The following is a 24173-nucleotide window of genomic DNA, read 5'->3' as shown; positions in this document are numbered from 1 at the left end:
GGGCCCCAGTACACAGTATTTACAGTAATGGGACCGTCCCCAGGAAACAGTATTTACAGTCATGGGACAGTGCCCCAGTACACAGTATTTACAGTAATGGGACAGTGCCCTAGTACACGTTATTTACAGTCATGGGACAGGGCCCCAGTACACAGTATTTACAGTAATGGGACAGGGCCCCAGTACACAGTATTTACAGTAATGGGTCAGTACCCCAATACACGTTATTTACAGTAATGAGACAGGGCCCCAGTACACAGTATTTACAGTAATAGGACCATCCCCAGGAAACAGTATTTACAGTCATGGGTCAGTGATCCAGTACACGGTATTTACAGTAATAGGACAGTGCCCCGTTACACGGTATTTACAGTAATGGGACAGTGCTCCAGTACACAGTATTTACAGTAATGGGACAGTGCCCCAGTACACAGTATTTACAGAAATGGGACAGGGCCCCAGTACACAGTATTTACAGTAATGGGACATAGCCCCAGTACGCGGTATTTACAGTAATGGGACAGTGCCCCAGTACACAGAATTTACAGGAATGGGACATGACCCAGTACACGGTATTTACAGTAATGGGACAGGGCCCCAGTACATAGTATTTACAGTAATGGGACAGTGTCCCAGTACACAGTATTTACAGTAATGGGATAGTGCCCCTGTATACAGTATTTACAGTAATGGGACAGTGCCCCAGTACACGGTATTTACAGTTATGGGACAGGGCCCCAGTACACAGTATTTACAGTAATGGGACAGCGCCCCAGTACATGGTATTTACAGTAATGGGACAGTGCCCCAGTACACGGTATTTACCGTAATGGGTACAGTGATCCAGTACACGGTATTTACAGTAATCGGACAGTGCCTCGTTACATGGTATTTACAGCAATGGGACAGTGCTCCACTACACAGTATTTACAGTAATGGGTCATGGCCCCAATACACAGTATTTCCAGTAATGGGACAGGACCCCAGTGCACAGTATTTACAGTAAAGGGACAGGACCCCAGTGCACAGTATTTACAGTAATGGGACAGGACCCCAGTGCACAGTATTTACAGTAATGGGACAGCGCCCCAGTGCACAGTATTTACAGTCATGCGACAGTTCCCCAGTACATGGTATTTTCAGTAATGGGACAGTGTCCCAGTACACGGTATTTACAGTAATGGGACAGTGCCCCAGTACACGGTATTTACAGTAATGGGACAGTGCCCCAGTACACAGTATTTACAGTAATGGGACAGGGCCCTAGTACACAGTATTTACAGTAATGGGACAGGACCCCAGTGCACAGTATTTACAGTAATGGGACAGGACCCCAGTGCACAGTATTTACAGTAATGGGACAGCACCCCAGTGCACAGTATTTACAGTCATGCGACAGTTCCCCAGTACATGTTATTTTCAGTAATGGGACAGTGTCCCAGTACACGGTATTTACAGTAATGGGACAGTGCCCCAGTGCACAGTATTTACAGTAATGGGACAGGGCCCCAGTACATCGTATTTACAGTAATGGGACAGTGTCCCAGTACACAGTATTTACAGTAATGGGATAGTGCCCCAGTATACAGTATTTACAGTAATGGGACAGTGCCCGAGTACACGGTATTTACAGTAATGGGACAGTGTCCCAGTACACGGTATTTACAGTAATGGGACAGGGCCCCAGTACACAGTATTTACAGTAATGGGACAGGACCCCAGTGCACAGTATTTACAGTAATGGGACAGGACCCCAGTGCACAGTATTTACAGCAATGGGACAGCACCCCAGTGCACAGTATTTACAGTAATGGGACAGTTCCCCAGTACATGGTATTTTCAGTAATGGGACAGTGTCCCAGTACACGGTATTTACAGTAATGGGACAGTGCCCCAGTACACGGTATTTACAGTAATGGGACAGTGCCCCAGTACACAGTATTTACAGTAATAGGACAGGGCACCAGTACACAGTATTTATAGTAATGGGACAGGGCCCCAGTACACAGTATTTACAGTAATGGGACAGAGCCCCAGTACACGGTATTTACAGTAATGGGACATGCCCCAGTACACGGTATTTACAGTAATGGGACAGGGCCCCAGTACATAGTATTTACAGTAATGGGACAGTGTCCCAGTACACAGTATTTACAGTAATGGGATAGTGCCCGAGTATACAGTATTTACAGTAATGGGACAGTGCCCTAGTACACGGTATTTACAGTAATGGGACAGTGCCCGAGTACACGGTATTTACAGTAATTTGACAGGGCCCCAGTACACGGTATTTACAGTAATGGGACAGTGCCCCAGTACACAGTATTTACAGTAATGGGACAGTGCCCCAGTGCACAGTATTGACAGTAATGGACCAGGGCCCCAGTACACGGTATTTGCAGTAATGGTACAGGGCCCCAGTACACGGTATTTCCAGTAATGGGACAGTGCCCAGGTGCATGGTATTTACAGTATTGATGCAGTGTCCCAGTACATAGTATTTACAGTAATGGGACAGTGCCCCAGTACACAGTATTTGCAGTCATAGTACAGGGCCCCAGTACACGGTATTTACAGTAATAGGACAGGGCTCCAGTACACAGTATTTACAGTAATGGGACAGGGCCCGAGTCCACGGTATTTACAGTGATGGGACAGCACCCCAGTGCACGGTATTTACAGTAATGGGACATGGTCCCAGTACACGGTATTTACTGTAATGGGACAGGTCCCCAGTACACGGTATTTACAGTAATGGGACAGTGCCCCAGTATACAGTATTTACAGTAATGGGACAGTGCCCCAGTACACAGTGTTTACAGTAATGGGACATGGCCCCAGTACACAGTGTTTACAGTATTGGGACAGGGCCCCAGTACATGGTATTTACAGTAATGGGACATTGCCCCAGTATACAGTATTTACAATAATGGGACAGTGCCCCAGTACACAGTATTTACAGTAATGGGACATGGCCCCAGTACACAGTATTTACAGTAATGGGACAGGGCCCCAGTCCATGGTATTTACATTAATGGGACAGTGCCCCAGTATACAGTATTTACAATAATGGGACAGTCCACCGGTACACAGTATTTACAGTAATGGGACAGGGCCCCAGTGCACAGTATTTACAGTAATGGGACAGGGCCCCAGTGCACAGTATTTACAGTAATGGGACAGTGCCCCAATATACAGTATTTACAGTAATGGGACAGTCCTCCGGTACACAGTATTTACAGTAATGGGACATGGCCCCAGTACACAATGTTTACAGTAATGGGACAGGGCCTCTGTACACAGTATTTACAGTAGCATAGAAACATAGAAAATAGGTGCAGGAGTAGGCCATTCGGCCCTTCAAGCCTGTACCGCCATTCAATAAGATCATGGCTGATCATTCACCTTAGTACCCCTTTCCTGCTTTCTCTCCATACCCCTTGATCCCTTTAGCCGTCAGGGCCATATCTAACTCCCTCTTGAATATATCCAATGAACTGGCATCAACAACTCTCTGCGGCAGCGAATTCCACAGGTTCACAACTCTCTTGAGTGAAGAAGTTTCTCCTCATCTGAGTCCTAAATGGCCTACCCTTTATCCCATGATTGTGTCCCCTGGTTCTGGACTTCCACAACATCGGGAACATTCTTCCCGCATCTAATCTGTCCCGTCCCGTCAGAATCTTATACGTTTCTATGAGATCCCCTCTCATGCTTCTAAACTCCAGTGTATAAAGGTCCAGTTGATCCAGTCTCTCCTCATATGTCAGTCCAGCCATCCCTGAACTCAGTCTGGTGAACCTTCGCTGCACTCCCTCAATAGCAAGAACGTCCTTCCTCAGATTAGGAGACCAAAACTGAACACAATATTCCAGGTGAGGCCTCACCAAGGCCCTGTACAATTGCAGTAAGACCTCCCTGCTCCTATACTCAGATTCCCTAGCTATGAAGGCCAACATGTCATTTGCCTTCTTCACTGCCTGCTGCACTTGCATGCCAACTTTCAATGACTGATGTACCATGACACCCAGGTCTCATAGCACCTCCCCTTTTCCTAATCTGCCGCCATTCTGATAATATTCTGCCTTTGTGTTTTTGCCACCAAAATGGATAACCTCACATTTATCTACATTATACTGCATCTGCCATGCATTTGTCCACTCACCCAACCTATCCAAATCACCCTGCAGCCTCTTAGTATCCTCCTCACAGCTCACACCGCCACCCAGTTTCGTGTCATCTGCAAATTTGGAGATATTACACTCAATTCCTTCATCCAAATCATTAATATATATTGTAAAGAGCTGGGATCCCAGCACTGATTCCTGCGGCACTCCACTAGTCACTGCCTCCTATTCCGAAAAGGACCCATTTATCCCGACTCTCTGCTTCCTGTCTGCCAACCAATTCTCTATCTACGCCAGTACATTACTCCCAATACCATGTGCTTTGATTTTGCACACCAATCTCTCATGTGGGACCTTGTCAAGGGCCTTTTGAAAGTCCAAATACACCACATCCACTGGTTCTCCCTTGTCCACTCTACTAGTTGCATCCTCAAAAAATTCCAGAAGATTTGTCAAACATGATTTCCCCTTCATAAATCCATGCTGACTTGGACTAATCCTGTCACTGCTCTGCAAATGCGCTGTTATTTCATCCTTAATAATTCATTCCACTACTGATGTCAGGCTAACCGGTCTATAATTACCTGTTTTCTCTCTCCCTCCTTTTTTAAAAAGTGGTGTTACATGAGCTACCCTCCAGTCCATAGGAACTGCTCCAGAGTCGATAGACTGTTGTGAAATGATCACCAATGCATCCACTATTTCTAGGGCCACTTCCCTAAGTACTCTGGGATGCAGACAATCAGGCCCCGGCGATTTATCAGCCTTCAATCCCATCAATTTACCCAACACAATTTCCCGCCTAATAAGGATATCCTTCAGTTCCTCCTTCTCACTAGACTCTCGGTCCCCTCGTACCTCCGGAAGGTTGTTTGTATCTTCCTTCGTGAAGACAGAACCAAAGTATTTGTTCAATTGGTCTGCCATTTCTTTGTTCCCCATTATAATTTCACCTGAGTCCAACTGCAAGGGACCTACGTTTGTCTTCACTAAAATATTTCTCTTCACATATCTATAGAAGCTTTTGCAGTCGGTTTTTATGTTCCCTGCAAGCTTCCTCTCGTACTCTATTTTCCCCCTCCTAATTAAACCCTTTGTCCTCCTCTGCTGAATTCTAAATTTCTCCCAGACCTCAGGTTTGCTACTTTTTCTGGCCAATTTATATGCCTCTTCCTTGGATCTAACACTATCTTTAATTTCTGTTGTTAGCCACGGTTGAGCCACCTTGCCTGTTTTGTTTTTACTCCAGACAGGGATGTACACTTGTTGAAGTTCATCCATGTGATCTATAAATTTTTGCCATTGCCTGTGCACCGCCAACCCTTTAAGTATCATTTGCCAGTCTATTTTAGCCAATCCACGACTCATACCATCGAAGTTAGCTTTCCTTAAGTTCAGGACCTTAGTTTCTGAATTAACTGTGTCACTCTCCATCTTAATAAAGAATTCTACCATATTATGGTCACTCTTCCCCAAGGGGCCTCGCACAACAAGATTGCTAATTAGTCCCTTCTCATTACACATCACCCAATCTAGGATGGCCAGCTCTCTGGTTGGTTCCTCGACATATTGGTCAAGAAAACCATCCCTAATACACTCCAGGAAATCCTCCTCCACCGCATTGCTACCAGTTTCGTTAGCCCAATCTATATGTAAATTAAAGTCGCCCATGATAACTGCTGTACCTTTATTGCACACATCCCTTATTTCTTGTTTGATGCTGTCCCCAACCTCACTCCTACTGTTTGGTGGTCTCCGTAGAAAGGGCAGCCACCAGCGTTTTCTGCCCTTCGGTATTCCGTAGCTCCACCCATACAGATTCCACATCATCCAAGCCAATGTCCTTCCTTACTATTGCATTAATTTCCTCTTTAACCAGCAATGCCACCCCGCCTCTTTTTCCTTTCTGTCTATCTTTCCTAAATGTTGAATACCCTTGGATGTTGAGTTCCCAGCCTTGGTCACCCTGGAGCCATGTCTCTGTGATGCCAATTACATCATATCCATTAACTGCTATCTGCGCAGCTAATTCGTCCACCTTATTCCGAATACTCCTCGCATTGAAGCACAGAGCCTTCAAGTTTGTCTTTTTAACACACTTTTCCCCTTTAGAATTTTGCTGCAATGTGGCCCTTTTTGTTTTTTTGCCTTGGGTTTCTCTGCCCTCCACTTTTACTGTTCTCCTTTCTATCTTTTGCCTCTGTCTCCCTTTTATTTCCCTCTGCCTCCCTGCATAGGTTCCCATCCCACTGCCATATTAGTTTAACTCCTCCCCAACAGCACTAGCAAACACTCCCCCTAGGACATTGGTTCCGGTCCTGCCTAGGTGCAGACCGTCCGGCTTGTACTGGTCCCACCTCCCCCAGAATCAGTTCCAATGCCCCAGGAATTTGAATCCCTCCCTTCTTGACCACTCTTCAAGCCACGTATTCGTCTGAGCAATCCTGAGATTACTACTTTTGAGGTCCTACTTTTTAATTTATCTCCTAGCTCCCTAAATTCGTCTCGTAGGATCTCATCCCGTTTTTTACCTATATTGTTGGTACCTATATGCACCACGACAACTGGCTGTTCGCCCTCCCTTTTCAGAATGTCCTGCACCCGCTCCGAGTCATCCTTGACCCTTGCACCAGGGAGGCAACATACCATCCTGGAGTCTCGGTTGCGGCCGCAGAAACGCCTATCTATTCCTCTTACAATCGAATCCCCTATCACTATCGCTCTCCCACTCTTTTTCCTGACCTCCTGTGCAGCAGAGCCACCCACGGTGGCATGAACTTGGCTGCTGCTGCCTTTCCCTGATGAGTCATCCCCCTATCTGTTTTGCAGGAGGATGACCGCAGGGGATTGCTGCACTACCTTCCTTGCACTGCTCTTCCTGTTGGTCACCCGTTCCCTATCTGGCCGTGTACCCTTTAACTGCGGTGTGACCAACGCGCTAAACGTGCTATTCACGTCATTCTCAGCATCGTGGATGCTCCAGAGTTCATCCACCCGCAGCTCCAGTGCCGCAGTGCGGTCTGTCAGGATCTGTAGATGGATACACTTCCCAGGGCATGTATATAATGTAATCCACACTGTTTATCACCGTTCTTCTGACTGAGTTTTCATTTGTTTTGAACAGGTTTGGAAACTGTGTTGAGCTGCAAGCCGCCAGTGTGTTTAATTGGAACGATCAGCGCTGCAAGACTCGCAACAGATACATCTGCCAGTTCAGTGAGTACCGTCTCTTCACGAACTCATGTGCTATCGGGATGGGACTGATACCGGTTTGGTATGAGAGGAACTGAGCAATGGTGTGTCCATTAATGAGATGCCGGGTCCCCGACGTACTGAAGGCAGCTCCACGTGTTATCAGACCTGGAACCTCCAGGCTCCGACTGAGCACCCCGTGCTGCTCATTAATGCCTAATCTGCGAGTTTAGGTCCTAATGTCCTCCAGTTGCTAAGCAACGGGCCACTTGCGGGTATCAGATGTTACTGGGCCGCCATCATTTGTTGCCTCAGTCGTTGTCAGTCTCGGCCGTCACTGGCTAAATCAAGGGGACTTAAAAAGTGGAAAATAAATGGTTTGATACTAGTGGGCCTTCTGTTGCCGTTGCAGCCTGACCCCTGACTGTTGTCGCACGCCCTTATCTATGAGCCAGAAGCTGAACCTGCATTATGTTCCAAAGCTTGTCCAGCCTGATGAGCATTGCCCCAAATGCATTATCAGCCCTTCGATGTCTCAGTTCACATCAGTGGTGAGTGCTACATGATAGCCCATTAATTTAATTGGTGAGATGCTACACTACAACACTAGCTTAGTGGCAATTGTGGCTCAGTGGGTAGCACTCTCGTCTCTTTGGGATGGGCCAGTGGGTGGGTTACTGTTTTGGGTTCAAATTCCACTCCTGAGACTTGAGCCCATAATCCAGGCTGACACTCCCAGTGCCAGTACTGGGAGTGCTGCCGTCTTTCAGAAGAATCGTTAAACTAAAGCTGCATCTGTCCTGTCAGGTGGATGTAGAATACCCCACGGCATCCACTGAACCAAGGCTGACAGTCTACTTGAGACAGAAGGAGATGCTGACTGTTTGTCATGTATCATCATCATAGGCAGTCCCTCGTATCGAGGATGACTTGCTTCCACGCCAAAAAGGGATGAGTTCACAGGTGTTTCAATGAAGGACCTAATATTCCAGGTCCCGAACTACATGTTGAAGGGTGGAAGATGCCTGTGCGTGGATTTTTTTAACGTGTGGTGACCGTTGCACACCAGCCACCACACGGGCTTGACAGAGCTAGGTCTTGTTCCAGTGGCAAGGGTTAACCAAGACGACTGCACACCAGCTCTGCTGCACGGACCTAGTGCGCACACATATCGCAGTGTGGGCTGGGCCGTGCTGTCCCTGCCTCTTGCGCCCCAACCTCGCCGCTCTTGCGGTACGTGCCCACGCTCCAATAGTACGGTCACACTAGCCACCTAAACACTCAATGACAAAGGGCCAGTTTGCAGCCTGTCAGAGCCCGCGGGTATAACTACCTGTCAGAGAGTGGGAGGAGTGTCACTGGAACTACAAGCATTTTATTCCTTGTATCACTGGCACTCCGGCCATATGTGCCAAATGCTTGCCTAGCAAACACCAGGATTGTTTCAAACCTTGATACATCCACAGCCCCAGCTGAATGACTGAAGGTTGTGGAAGGAGAGTAACCTTAACCGGCAATGAATGTAATCAGGCAATGTCTTCTGTTCTCAGGTGAGAAGCACGTTGCCCGGTGGGTGTGACTGGAGAAGTCCATTGCGTTTTCGTGGGGAGAGATGAGACAACCTTCACTTTGTAACTGAACTGCACTAACCACTACAATAGTTTAGCATCTTGGCTCTTAAGCACTGAATCACGCTGAAAGTCAGGTTCAGTTCTGTGGCCGATTAGCTTTGTTCTGGCCATCCACAGGGTGGGCAGGTAGTGTACCCTGGAATTGAAACCCCTGCGTTATAACAGGGACCCCTCATTCAGTGCAAGGGACACATTTTCTAAGGAAAGAAAAATTATACTGGAGGTACCTGGAGTTCTGATGATCGAGGAAACAGGTTTGGTTCAAAGGGCAATGAGCCTGTAGTCCAGTCCTCACTGCCAACCTAAATAGAACATTGTCAAAGGCCAGAATCTTAATCGTGCTCACTTTCAGGAATCTTCCTCTTCTCAGACAATCCCCCAGAGTCGAGGATGACTTGCTTCCACACTAGAATGAGTTCGAAGGTGACTGATGCCTGATGGTCCAGGACCCGATCTTCATTTTAAAGGGTGGAAGATGCCTGTGCATGAATTCTTTTAACATGGGGTGGCCGTTGCACACCAGCTACTACACGGGCTTGACAGAGCTAGGTCTTGGTCCAATGGTAAGGAGATCCAAGTACCTCACCACTGAGTGCTGAGCTTTAGCTCAGTGTCTGCGATTCCCCGCATGACCAGCTCCTGGTTTCAGTCGTACCACACCGGGGCAGTTGCCCAGACACTTCTCCCCGAGGGAGCGGGAATGAAACAGTAGACGCTCCACATTGGCAGACCGATCGATTTTAGTTAGGCCCCTTCACTCGCTCTGGGACGATAACCCTGCCTCCCCATGGCATTGTTCTGCTGAGATGGGAATGGTACTGAGTCCCAAACTCAAAGAGCAGCAAGACTGTGTGCAGGTGGGAGGGGGGTTGGGGATGGTGCCCTCACATTTAAAGGGTCAGTGCATTATGCTTCCCCCACCCACTCCCCTCCCGGTTGTACCGCGAGTATCACTGGTTTGGAGGCATCGTACTACAGTTGGCGCCAGCTCGATTTACCCGTCATACGTGCTGGACGGTTTAAAGGGGAGGCACTACTACTGCATTTAGGGATAGGGTTAGTTGAACAAGACTGTAGCAAACCACTATTGAATAAACTAAGTAAGACTGTAGGTAGTGCAAGGAACTCTATTTAAACCACACCCTTTTAAAGGTCAAATCCGTATGTTAAAAAAGTTACTAAAATAATTAGTTTAAGTTTAAAAATGATATAATTAAGCAAAACTTCACACCACTGCAGTCCTATAAGTTTTCACCAAAGAACTCCAACACTGAACTGCCTTTCTCCGCAGTATTGGTGTCCACCTTTCCAAGGGCCTCCCAGTTTTAGGAACAGGAAAGGCCCATCAAGCCCATCATCACATTTTCCGAGATCAATCCCAGCCTACTTGCTTTCTCCCCCAAACCCCTCGTTCTCTCTCTCTCCAGAATTGCACTTAATTGCCACTTAAACATGTTCATAGCATCTGGTTCATGGCCTCAAGGTGCTAAAAGTCGCATCTGACTTCCTCCTTCCTCCGAGTATTTGAGTCCTTCACCACAATGGGGCCTGTTTTGTCAATTTTCCAGAATCTTGAAAGCTTCCAATTAAACCACTTCACGGTATTAACCAGTCCAACTTCCTCGACCCATCACCCTCTGTGCTCGCTGAACTACATTGGCTCCCGGTGCCTGAAATGGAGCGAGTTCTGTTCCCCGGTGCTACCATTCCTTGTTCGTTGACAACAGTGTAGGTATAACCAGACATTCGCTGGTGACAGATTGTGTGTTAAACTGCATTGGAATATTCCTCCCATTGTTATGTTGTGATTTTATTTATTTTAAAATGAAACCCCTCTTACCTTGCCCTGTAGCTCTTGGCTCAGTTGCTGGATGCCAGTCTTGAGTGGTGGCCGGTTGTTCAACTCTGGGAGGGCAGCATTACATAGCATTATGTAGAATTTTACAGCACAGAAACAGATTGTTTGGCCCAACTGGTCCATGCCAGTGTTTATGCTCCACACGTGCCTCCTCCCACCCTACTTCACCTCACCCCATCTACATATCCCTCCTATTCTTTTCTCCCTCATGTACTTACCTAGTTTCCCCATAACTGCATCTGTGCTATTCGCCTGAACTACTCCCTGTGGTAGCGAGTTCCACATTCTAACCACTTTCTGGGTAAAGAAGTTTCTCCAGAATTCCCTATTGGATTTATTAGTGACTATCTTATATTTATGTCCCCCACAAGTGGAAACATCTTCCCTCGATCTACCCTGACAAATCCTTTAATAAGCTCTATCAGGTCACCCCTCAGCTTTCAATATTCTAGAGAAAAGAGCCCCACCCCAGCCTGTTCAGTATTTCCCGATAGTTAGAACCTCTCAGTTCTGGTATCATAGAAACATAGAAAATAGGTGCAGGAGTAGGCCATTCAGCCCTTCGAGCCTGCACCACCATTCAATATGCTCATGGCTGACCGTGCAACTTCAGTACCACACCCCTGCCTTCTCTCCATACCCCCTGATCCCTTTAGCCATAAGGGCCACATCTAACATCCTTTTGAATATATTCAACGTATTGGACTCAACAACTTTCTGTGGTAGAGAATTCCATAGGTTCACAATTCTCTGGGTGAAAAAGTTTCTCCTCATCTCAGTCCTAAATGGCTTACCCCTTATCCTTAAACTGTGACCCCTGGTTCTGGACTTCCCCAACATCGGGAACATTCTTCCTGCATCTAACCTGTCCAGTCCCGTCAGAATTTTATATATTTCTATGAGATCCCCTCTCATTCTTCTAAACTCCAGTGAATATAAGCCTAGTCGATCCAGTCTTTCTTCATATGTCAGTCCTGCCATCCCGGCATCAGTCTGTTGAACCTTCGCTGTACTCCCTCAATAGCAAGAATGTCCTTCCTCAGATTAGGAGACCAAAACTGAACACATTACTCAAGGTGTGGTCTTACCAAGGCCTGTACAACTACAGTAAGACCTCCCTGCTTCTATACTCAAATCCTCTCGCTATGAAGGCCAATATGCCATTTGTTTCTTTACTGCCTGCTGGACCTGTATGCTTACTTTCAATGACTGATGTACCATGACACCCAGGTCTCGTTGCACCTCTCCTTTTACTAATCTGTCACCATTCAGATAATAATCTGCCTTACTGTTTTTGCCACCAAAGTGGATAACCTCACATTTATCCACATTATACTGCATCTGCTATGCATTTGCCCATTCAGCCAACCTGTCCAAGTCACCCTGCAGCCTCTTAAACATAGAAACATAGAAAATAGGTGCAGGAGTAGGCCATTCGGCCCTTCGAGCCTGCACCGCCATTCAATAAGAACATGGCTGATCATTCCCTCAGTACCCCTTTCCTGATTTCTCTCCATATCCCTTGATCTCTTTAGCCATAAGGGCTATATCTAACTCCCTCTTGAATATATCCAATGAACTGGCATCAACAACTCTCTGCGGCAGGGAATTCCACAGGTTAACAACTCTCTGAGTGAAGAAGTTTCTCCTCATCTCAGTCCTAAATGGCTTACCCCTTATCCTAAGACTATGTCCCCTGGTTCTGGACTTCCCCAACATCGGGAACATTCTTCCCGCATCTAACCTGTCCAATCCCGTCAGAATCTTATACGTTTCTATGAAAACCCCTCTCATCCTTCTAAACTCCAGTGAATAAAGGCCCAGTAGATCCAGTCTCTCCTCATATGTCAGTCCAGCCATCCATGGAATCAGTCTGGTGAACCTTCGCTGCACTCCCTCAATAGCAAGAACATCCTTCCTCAAATTAGGAGACCAAAACTGAACACAATACTCCAGGTGAGGCCTCACCAAGGCCCTGTACAACTGAAGTAAGACCTCCCTGCTCCTATACTCAAATCCCCTAGCTATGAAGGCCAATATACCATTTGCCTTCTTCACCACCTGCTGTACCTGTATGCCAACTTTCAATGACTGATGAACCGTGACACCCAGGTCTCCTAGCACCTCCCCTTTTCCTAATCTGAGCATCCTCCTCTTAGCATCCTCCTCACAGCTCGCACTGCCACCCAGCTTAGTGTCATCTGCAAACTTGGAGATATTACATTCAATTCCTTTGTCTAAATCATTAATGTATATTGTAAATAGCTGGGGTCCCAGCACTGAACCTTGCGGTACCCCACAAGTCACTGCCTGCCATTCTGAATTTATTCCCACTCTTTGCTTCCTGTCTGCCAACCAGTTCTCTGTCCATGTCAGTACATTACCCCCAATACCATGTGCCTTAATTTTGCACACTAATCTCTTGTGTGGGATCTTGTCAAAAGCCTTTTGAAAGTCCAAATACACATCCACTGGTTCTCCCTTATCCACTCTACTAGTTACATTCTCAAAATATTCTAGAAGATTTGTCAAGCATGATTTCCCTTTCATAAATCCATGCTGACTTGGACCGATCCTGTCACTGCTTTGTAAATGCGCTGCTATTTCATCTTTAAAAATTGATTCCAGCATTTTCCCCACCACCGATGTGAGGCTAACCGATCTAGAATTCCGTGTTTTCTCTCCCTCCTTTTTTAAAAAGTGGGGTTACATTAGCTACCCTCCAATCCATAGGAACTGATCCAGAGTCCATGGAATGTTGGAAAATGACCACCAATGTGCATCTACTATTTCTAAGGCCACTTCCTTAAGTACTCTGGGATGCAGACTATCAGGCCCCGGGGATTTATCGGTCTTCAATCCCATCAATTTCCCGAACACCATTTCCTGACTAATAAAGATTTCCCTCAGTTCCTCCTTCTCACTAGACCCTCGGTCCCCTAGTATTTTCGGGAGGTTATTCGTGCTTTCCTTAGTGTAGGCAGAACCAAAGTATTTGTTCAATTGGTCTGCCATTTCCTTGTTCCCCATTATGAATTCACCTGATTCTGTCTTCACTAATCTTTTTCTCTACCTGTACCTGTATCAGCCTTGTAAATCTTTTTTGTACCTTTTGCAGTGCCTCTATATCTTTTTTATAATATGGAGATCAAAACAGTGCCCAGTATTCCTAATATAGTCTAAACAAGGTTCTATATAAGTTTAACATAGCTTCTCTGCTTTTTAATTCTATTCCTCTAGAAATGAACCCCAGTGCTTGGTTTGCATTTTTATGGCCTTGTTAACCTACATTGCTACTTTTGATGATTTGTGAATGTATAGCCCATATCTAAGCCCAATGCTGTTGCTCACTTGATGGAGAACCACCTCCATTGCGTTGTGTTCTTTCTCTTTACATCTTTGGCTCCTGAAGGCCCCCGACTCAGAGGTGTGAGCCTCGAGAGTGTGTATTGGAGCACTATTCAACCATGGGTGGCCAAAATAGCAGTGCCCGACATCAACCCATGGCAGAGGTGCAGCAGGAGTCACTGGATAGCGATTGGAGGGAACCCCAATGCCTTTTCTTCCCCCTCTACTCCCAAGCCCAGGGAAGCTGATGCCATTTTAATGCCCCAAAATGGATCAGCTAACTCAACACCAGCTCGAGATTGAAGCTGGGAGCTGTCCAGTCTGTGAGGCTCAGTACCCTTTACTCACTGGGCCATTGGAGATTCAAAACCGCTGTTTATAAATCACACATCCGCCACGTAGCAATGCTGGACAGTACACCCGTGCTTGGACATTGTTTGAGGGCAGTGACGGCCTCCATTGTTGAATAGCCTGCGCGACATTCACTAGTGCGGATGCGTCACCCAGTTGTCCAGCCTTCATGTGCGTATGCGCATGTATGTGCAAATTGGCTCATGGCAATGTGGAAATTTGTACGTGTGCATGTTTGTGCGCACATGTGTATGTTTGTGCGTGTGCCTGTGTATATGCATGCATGTGCACATGTGTGTGTACCTTTGTGTCGGGACAGCGAGTGTGTCACCTCCCTTCGAATTGGGGGGACATCATATCATACCCGAAGCCTAATCCCATTCTCAGCTGATGTCCACACACTGACACCCTCCATCGCAGACTGGGGAAATGGGGGGAGCAGTGGGTAGGGTCACTAGGTAATGATCAGGATGGGCAATGCTGGCTGATTTTTTTTTTTCTATACACACACCCCAACCCAGGAAGACTGAGAGCCAACCACCATCCTGGGTCAAATCAGCTCCCTCATTACACAGCAGGAATCCAACTCACTCCCACACCTTTTCGAAGGAGCCATTCAAATTATTGGTTGCCAACATCCGCAGCAGCAGGGAACCGCTCAGACAACTCTTTGGCCATCCTCTCAAGCTGATGTGTAGCTGCTGCCTTCCTGCGTGATCTCCGTCTCATTCAGGCAGCCTTTCAGACCTCCCTGTCCCAAAATTTTCTATATTTATCCATCCTGCAGCTTTGGGTTTCATTAATCATTTAAATAATAAAAGGACTTGCATTTCTATAGCGCATTTCTCGACCTCAGGGCGTCTCAAAGCGCTTTACAGCCAATGAAGTACTTTTGAAGTGTAGTCACTGTTGTAATGTGGGAAACGTGGCAGCCAATTTTTGAACACAAACAGCAATGTGATAACAGCCAGATAATCTGTTTCTTTAGGTGTAGGTTGAGGGATAAATATGGATCAAGACACCGGGGAGATCTCCCCTGCTCTTCTTCGAATAGTGGCCATGGGATCTTTTTTCACTCAGCCCGTAGAGCAGACGGGATTAATGTCTCATCCAAAAGATGTACCTCCAACAGTGCAGCACTCCTTCAGCACTGCACTGGAGTGTCAGCCTGGATTATGGGCTCAAGTGCCTGGAGTGGGACTTGAACCCACGGCCTTCTGACTCAGAGGAGAGATGATCTCAGCAAATAAGAGGTGTGCGTTTAGAAAGGCGTCGAGTACCAAGAGGGTTAAAACCTACTTCACTTGAGCAACAGCTGAGCGAAAATTACGTTTAAACATCGTCTTTATTAACATTTTAACAAAAAAAAATCATAAATAGCCACAAACATATCCTGCTCGTTGTCTGTATTTTTTTTTACAAATGCGTGAACTTTGACCCACAGCCTGACATGCTTCAAAGATTTCAGTCCTGCGATTGGTCCCTTTTTAACCAAAGAAAAGGGCATTATTTACATAAATAGGCCAGAGCGAGGCTGGTCCGACTGCACGCTTGATTCAGTCACAGCGACTCCATTCCGTTGGTGGTGCTCCTCCGTGTCACTTCTTCTGAGAGACCGTCATTTTCCGAAGTCCCTTTATTCTAATTAGCAGCTCATTAATAAAATCCTAGACCCCCAGGGTGGATGGGGGGGGGGGAAACAAAGAAAACAGGTTTCAGCCTTTTCCTGCTCAATGGGGGAAAAGGGGCTAAGGAAACTGAGAGAAGCAAGCGGATGACAGAACATACCGAGGAATTCAAGATTATAAAGGATACGGATACGTTGATGTTAATTCTCTGCTCTCTTTAAATTTGAGCTCCTCCGAAACTCTGCTGCCCGTGTCCTAATTCGCACACAGTTCCGTTCACCCATCACCTCTGTGCTCGCTGACCTACATTGGCTTCTGGTCCAGCAATGCCTCAGATTTAAAATTCCCATCCTCGTGTTCAAATCCCTCCATGGTCTTGTCCCTCCCTATCTCTGTAATTTCATCCAGCCCTACAACCAATGTTTGCTCTAATTTTTTTTTCGTGCATAGTGCCTTTAAATTTGTATCTTTTCCAGCGGCGACTGCGGTCTGCGCGGGATCTCCCGATCGATGCACAGCCGTGCGCTCACACACCTTCGGGGGAACGTTGCCTATAACCCTCTGAGGTCTCCGCGTTCCTCCAGCTCTGGCCTCTTGTCAATCCCCCACCATTGGCGGCCGTGCCTTCAGCTGCCGAAACCATAAGCTCTGGAATTCCCTCCCTCAACCTCTCCTCCTTTAAAACCCATCTCTTTGACCAAGCTTTTAGTCACCACTCCTAACATCTCTTTACGTGGCTCGTTGTCAACCTTTGACTGATAACACTCCTGTGAAGCGCCGTGGGCTGTTTTACTACATTAAAAGTGCTATATAAATGCAAGTTGTTTAATATACTCACAATGTCTATAATCAGAGGGTACTGACCCAAGCTCAAAAAGGGAAGGTGAACAGATAGTTTTGATTTAACTACTTTAAACAGAAGACTGTCAATGTATTGAATGGATTACCCAGGGACAAAGTGAGGATGGATATAGTGTTGTCAGATTAGATCAGTATTTGGGAGAAAAAGGCATTGAGGGATGTGAGAGATAGTGTATGGTATTCTTTACCTGATATTTCTACAACAGGACAATTACATTACACACTTTGGCCTCACATTGATACAAAAATGTGAAGTTCCTGGATTGACAATGCTTTGGGCTAGAACCTTTTTTTTGGTTGCTTAATGCCCATTTTACCGCTGAAATGACGTATAATGCCCATATATCGTCCATTTTGGCACGAAATAGAAACTGCCGGGCATTTTTCGTAAACTTATCGCCGAGCGTTACTTTCCCCATGTGCTTAACACCGAGAAAAAATATTACCACCCGCCCACTGTTTTGGGGGCGGAATCAGCAGAATTGGCGAATTCACCGCCCATAATAACGCCCAGCGTTACTTTCCGCACGGAATTAACGCCGAGATTCAATAATACCACCCGCCCACTGTTTTTTGTAGTAAAGAGCATATTTACCCAAACTAGCGGCCATGGAGATCGGCCATCGTCAATTTCACCACCTCGCACACATATCGCCCACAACATCGCTCGCCCAAAAAATCGCCCACAAAAAGTGGAACTAACCGGAACTATTCACAGTGTTATGGACACCATGTTCGAGATCACATGTCACATCCTTTAAAAGTCTGCTGTGCTTCAACCTCGGCGGAGTTCGGATGTGCTCTGCAGGTCGTTAGAGAGTTAATGTGAACATCTCTAAAAACATCTTGACCACACTGTGACTGATTGGAATTGAAGAGGTGTGTTCGTCGGGACATTTCTTGTTTGTGAGCAATTGGTGGAAAACAGCTACTGCAATGAGGCCTGTCCTTTCTCACACTCTCTTGGTGACCAAATACATGCAGCAGACTCGACATCGCAGAAGGAACGCTCCACTGCATTATGTGCCCAATGTAAGACGTGACAGACAGATGAGGAGGACCAGATGTAATACAAGGAGAAGCATTCTCACCTCGACTTGCCCGACACCACCTGCCTTCGGAGACTGCGCTTCCACAAAGAGGTTATCACTGAGGTATGCCAGCTGATAAGGGCAGACCTGCAGCCTGCCAGCACCATCAGAACTGCACTGTCCATCGAGGTCAAAGTCACCGCGGCACTGTCGTTCTACGCCTCGGATTCTTTTCAGGCCACAGCTGGTGACATTTATGGACTTTCTCAGCATGCCACACATCGCTGCATTAGACAGGTCACTGAAGCTCTGTACGCACGCAGGAGGGACTTGATCAGCTTCCCTATGACCGGAGAGGCACAGAGTGAGAGGGCTCTAGGATTCTCCAGAATCACAAACTTCCCCAAGGTGCAGGGAGCAATAGACTGTACGCACATTGCGATGCGGGCACCTTTTCAGGATGCTGAGGTTTTCAGGAACCGCAAGGCATTCCACTCCCTGAATGTCCAACTGGTTGTCGACCGCCAGCAAATTATACTGGCAGTGAATGCTCAATTTCCAGGCAGCCTCCATGATGCTCACATCTGTGTGAGAGCACTGTATCTGACTTGTTTAACAATGAGCCACAAGATCAATGCTGGATGCTTGGTGAGAAAGGATATGGCCTCGCCACCAGGCTGATGACCCACTTGGGTGATACCCACACCGAGGCCGAGAGGCAATACAACAAGAGCCACAGAGCAACTTGCAATATCGTGGAGAAAACCACTGGAGTGCTGAAGCAGTGCTTTAGATTTTTTTATTTTTATTTATTTATTTTTTATTTTTTTATTATCCAATTTCGTTCCAGATCAACTCTAACGCCAAAGATCACTTTGCGCCAATGTGTTTGATCTTAGGCCAAAAGGCCGAGAGGTGAAGTTGCACCGTTCCTGGAAATATTGCAATACCAGGTCGGTGCATGGAGTGGACGGGGCATGCCCCTGATCCAGCTCCCTGTCCAAAAATCAATTCAATATCATGTCCCCATAGGGGATATTAAACTGATAAGAACAGACTGAAGCAGTGCTTTAGATGCCTGGACCACTTAGGAGGCGAGCTCCAATACCACCCTGAGCAAGTAGCTCAATTCGTGGTGGTGTGCTCCATGCTACACAACTTGGCTATCAGGAGGGGACAAAAATTGCCTGATGAGTCTCCTCACCAGGGAGAGGAAGAGAAAGATGTGGAGGCGGGCGCTGATATCAGCCCAGAAAATCAGGCTGACGCTGAAGCCATGCCCCCGGCCCCTGTAGACCGCAAGAAAGGGCCCATGGTGGCATGATAGCTGCAAGAGCCTTATGTCAGGAACTCATCAATGATCGCTTTGCCTGAAAGAACGTTGGTGTTATTTACAAGGCTGACATACTGCTGGGTGTGCAGGTCATACATCAATGGTGGGCATCACCTTGGTGACAGTTAAAGTTGAAGTTGATTGAAGTTAAGTGTCATTATACCCTTTGATGTTAAGGAATCACTAGCATGTAATGGTGCAGCTATCTGGGCCAATGTGCTACAAGGTTTTGTTAAATAAAAAACATTTAAACCCAACATTGGTCTGAAATCATCAGTATTTCTGTACAAACCAACCCTCCTGCCCCCGCTTCTCCTCCCCACCGCTACCCCTTACCCTTACCCTCCTGACTCCAAGCCGCTTGACCGAGGAGCTCCTCAGGTGATGCTTCAGGTGGGGATGGGGGGGTGACGGCCAAAGCGTGCTTGGACGGGTACGGGAGAGGACGGTCCCGAGGCAGGAACGTGCTCCGAGCCAGAAGCAAGATGTTGCTGCTGGCTCTCATGTATGGTTGGCAATGGGGGCGCGTCACCTTGGGGTACAGTGCTGCACTCCGGGACCACTGGGAGCCCTCTTCCACCAGTGTTCCTGGCTACCAGCTCCAGGGCCTTCTCCATCCCTTCCATGTTATAGCTTATTTGTTGAACAAAAACTCGGTGCCAACTATGTTCTTGGTGCTTAGTAGGCTTTTTGCTGCTGGTGAATCTCTGTCGTGCCTCCCACAACAGCCAGAGAAGCACACACCACAGCCATGCTTTCAGTGCCTCTGAGCTCCCTTTCTCTCTGTCTCCTCTTCTGCGCATGTCATGATGACCCTTGAGCTCTTGAATCGAGCATTGCCATGCCGTTGCTAAGGACGGCCACACTTTATGGCAAAAGGTCAAAAAAATTTAACGCTACCACCCATTTGATATCGCTCGTGGTAACGCCCATTTTCAAAAATGTAAACTAGGTGTTTTGAGAATGGGCAAGAAGCTGGCGATCTGAAAACCCTTTTTTAATGCCCATGCTGGAAATAACGCCCATTTTTGGGCGATAAGCACAAAAGTGGAGGTTCTGGCCCTTTGTGTTTTAACAAGTGGTGGTAGGGCACCTCCAGGGGCAGTCTTGTGCTGTTTTGGCTTCACACTGTCTACACTGCGACTAGTGAAACTTCCATTTTTGTTTACTTTTCGTATATAGAATTACACAGCATATACAGCACAGAAACAGGCTATTCGCCTCAACACAACCTTCCGCCCTCCCTACTTCATCTAACCCCATTAACATATTCTTCTCTCTCATGTTTTTATCTAGATTCTATCCGAGTCACCTCAACTACTCCGTGTTCCACATTCTAACCACTCTCTGGGTAAAGACGTTTCTCCTGGATTCCTTATTAGATTTATTCATGACTACATTATATTTCTTGCCCCTAGCTTTGCACTCCCGCACAACTGGAAACATCTTCTCTACGTCTACCCTATCAAACCGTTTCATAATCTTAAAGACTTCTATTAGGTCACCGCTCAGCCTTCTATTTTCTAGAAAAAGAAGCCCCAGCCTGTTCACCCTTTCCTGACGGTTGTACCCACTCAGTTCTGGTATCATCCTTGTAAATCTTTTTTGCACCTTCTGCACCACCTTTATATCCTTTTTTTGTGATACGGAGACCAGAACTGTGCACAGTACACCAAGTGTGGTTTAACCAAGGTTCTATAGAAGTTCAGTGTAACGTCTCTGATTTTGAATTCTAGTCCTCTAGAAATAGCTTATACAAGCTCTGATCTTCTTGACTACAAAGTGACATGAAGCCAGCAGTATAACCTCCCACCTTACGGTGTAAATAGTAATGTAACCTTCTTGATTTGGTGATTTACTTGTAGTCATGCTGAGTAAAGCTGACATTATTTGAGTGACGGCAGTGTGACAAGGGTTGAATGTGGACCATATTGTTGGCGGGAGAGTATCATCCCAACCACGCTATCACCACACTCAGTCACTCAATCAATGTCAGCCAATCAAAATGAAAAGAGTCAGTGGTCTCTTTAACTCTGCTTTAAGAAAATAAATAAAAACTTGCATTTATATAGCGCCTTTCACAACGCAAAGACCTTAACAGCCAATTAAGTACTTCTAAAGTGCAGTCACTGTTGTAATGTAGGAAACCCAGCAGCCAATTTGTACACAGCAAGCTCCCACCAACAGCAAAAAGATAAATGACGAGATAATCTGTTTTTGGATGAGGGATAAATATTGGCCAGGACTCCCCAGCTCTTCTTCACATAGTGCCATTGAATTTTTTGTGCTCACCTCATAGGCTGACAAGGCCTCGGTTTAACATCTCATCCAAAAGACGGCACCTCCGACAGTGCAGCACTCCCTCAGTACTACAGTGGGAGTGTCAGCTTAGATTTTTAGCTCAAGTCTCTGGAGTGGGGCTTGAACACATGTCCTTCTGACTCAGAGGTCACTTTAGATGCCACCTCAGATCCTTCACGGCGTGAGATTTCTAATCTGTGCCAAATTCAGGGCAGTTTTATGTTGCAGGACCTATGCCCATTAGGACTTTTCAAAATAAAAACAAAATGCTGGAACTACACAGCGGGTCAGGCAGCATCTGTTGAGAGAGAAACAGAGTTAATGTTTCAGGTCGATGACCCTTCGTCAGAAAGTTCTGACGAAAAGGTCATGGACCTGAAAAGTTAACTATCTCACTTCACAGATGCTGCCTGACCCACTGAATATTTCCAGCATTTTCTGTTTTTATTTCAGGTGTCCAGTATCTGCAGTATTTTGCATTTGTTTAGGACTTTAAAAAAAATTAAATCTCAGGATGTGGGCGTCACCAGCAAAGGTGGCATTAAATGCCCATCCCTAGTTGGTCTTGAGGAGGTGGTGGTGGGCCATCTTGAATCCAACCAGTTTGATACAACTGAGTGGCTTGCTAGCTCCACTTCAGAGGGCAGTTAAATGTCAACCACGTTGGTGTAGGACTGCAGTCACCCTTAGGTCCAAACTGGTAAATAATGGCAGGTTTCCTTCCCTAAAGGACATTAGTGAACCAGTTGAGCTTTTAACGATAATTCGACAGCTTCATGGTCACTGATCCCAGTAATTCTCAAATTCTCAAACAGCCATGGTGGAATTTGAACTCACTTTCCCCGGATCACTTGCCCAGTGACATAACCACTACATCACCACCGGTGTGCGCAAACTCATTTCGCTTAGAGTTCTTACAGCCAGCAGACAAAGATCTTCCCCACCGGTCTGAAATGGTCTTGACGCAATTCCTAGCCTGTAAACTCTCTGAACCACCCAGCCCAACCCTCCCCTCTGCTTTTCCTGCTAGTGAAGTCGTCACTGGTTGAGGTGGCCACAATGTTTAAGAGAGAAGTCACTGAGCAGAAGATTTCACTTACATCTGTAGGTTTACAACATTCTTGTAGCATCTCCTGTGATTGAAAAGGACAAACCTGTCAGTTTAAAGCATTAGAAAAGATCTGTTAAAAATACCAGGCCAAGTTCAATGTAATGGTTCTGATCTTCCTTACAGCCTAAATGGGTGGGCCAGTTCCCATTGAAACATCAAAGGCCAACCCGCCTTGTGCAGGACACCACGAAGGTTGAATAGAGTAGAAGAGAAGACAATAAATCAGGATATGGTGAAGTGTAGCGTACTCTTTATTTTGTATGATTATGCAAAGATTATATATGGAGCGAATTAAGTGAGCCCAGTCATAACTGCCGTTCTGTATGTTTATCTTATTGAGAAATAAAGCAGCTTATTGATTTGTGTCTAGCCTTGTTTCATCAATTTCTTGCTCGGCCTGCGATCAGAGAAATGTAAGACATGCACGTGCAGAAAACACAAATATCTGGTTCAGGACAGAAGGATATACCATTGTTAGAACCCCCCAGCACTGATTACGCTATGAAGCAGTTAATTACAGGTCAAAGTGATTTAACTTCCATAAAATTAATAAACCTCTTACAGGAACGACTAACGCTCCTGAACCCGAGAAGGGATCTGTGGCGGACCGAATTTCGAGCAGGTCCAAGGGGTGAGACTCTGGCCAGCATTTTCTTTACTTTGGCGGGTCACGACCCCGCTGCTGGCTCCAACCCGCTGCAGAAAATGAAGTTACCTGAATGGGGCCTATTAATCCCACCCAGCACATTAACTGGCCCAATTAGATAGAGTGGGTCTGGTGATGTCATTCATGACGCGTTTTAAGCCGGGATCCTTAAAGGGACCCTGGCCACATTACATTTTAAGTAGAATCTAACATAGTAGGTGTTGCATCTTTACTGTATGATAATATAATGAAAGTTATATATGTATGACAAAGAAATGTTTAAATAAAATTATTAAGTAATATGACTCCATCTACAAATACGTTCAAGAACATAATTTAAAAAGTACATTAATTGGGAAGTTATTGGTGCTTTAGTCACAATAACGGGAGGATGAGGCTCCATGAATAATCCCATCCTCAATGAGCCCAGCACACAAGTGTGAAAGACAAGGCTGAAGCGTTTACAACCATCTTCAGCCAGGAGTGCCGAATAGATGATCTATCATGGCCTCCTTCTGAAGTCCCCACTATCACAGAAGCCAGTCTTTAGCCAATTCGATTCACTCCACGTCATATCAAGAAATGGCTGAGCGCACTGGATACAGCAAAGGCTCTGGGCCCTGACAACATCCCAGCTGTCGTGCTGAAGACTTGTGCTCCAGAACTAGCCGTGCCTCTAGTCAAGCTGTTACAGTACAGCTACAACACTGGCATCTACCCGACAATTTGGGAAACTGCTCAGGTATGTCCTGTCC

At 46.3% G+C, this 24173-nt stretch overlaps 2 protein-coding genes and 1 pseudogene across 3 annotated transcripts in view; 1 reads left to right on the top strand and 2 right to left on the bottom strand.

Moving 5' to 3' along the window:
• Positions 1-23141, top strand: part of LOC139263179 (C-type lectin domain family 18 member A-like) — a 185193-nt gene extending 162052 nt beyond the window's left edge. Inside the window, exons 11-13 of one of the 2 annotated variants that reach the window (XM_070878854.1) lie at positions 7252-7343; positions 8870-8888; positions 15496-23141. In XM_070878854.1, the coding sequence (XP_070734955.1) occupies positions 7252-7343; positions 8870-8888; positions 15496-15712 (328 nt within the window). In that variant the 3' untranslated portion in view covers positions 15713-23141. The remainder of the gene's footprint in view (positions 1-7251; positions 7344-8869; positions 8889-15495) is intronic. The other variant, XM_070878855.1, reaches the window with a different exon arrangement.
• Positions 15844-24173, bottom strand: part of ppp1r14d (protein phosphatase 1 regulatory inhibitor subunit 14D) — a 129567-nt gene continuing 121237 nt past the window's right edge. Inside the window, exons 3-4 of the mRNA XM_070878856.1 lie at positions 22762-22794; positions 15844-16174 (exon numbers count right to left, since the gene is read on the bottom strand). Of these exons, the coding sequence (XP_070734957.1) occupies positions 16106-16174; positions 22762-22794 (102 nt within the window). The 3' untranslated portion in view covers positions 15844-16105. The remainder of the gene's footprint in view (positions 16175-22761; positions 22795-24173) is intronic.
• Positions 18944-19103, bottom strand: LOC139263558 (U2 spliceosomal RNA; annotated as a pseudogene).

This window comes from Pristiophorus japonicus, chromosome 4 (assembly GCF_044704955.1).
Source record: "Pristiophorus japonicus isolate sPriJap1 chromosome 4, sPriJap1.hap1, whole genome shotgun sequence".
Lineage (NCBI taxonomy): Eukaryota > Metazoa > Chordata > Chondrichthyes > Pristiophoridae > Pristiophorus > Pristiophorus japonicus.
The sequence above is the reverse complement of the archived record's forward strand: the minus strand, read 5'-3'. Positions and strand labels throughout refer to the sequence as shown.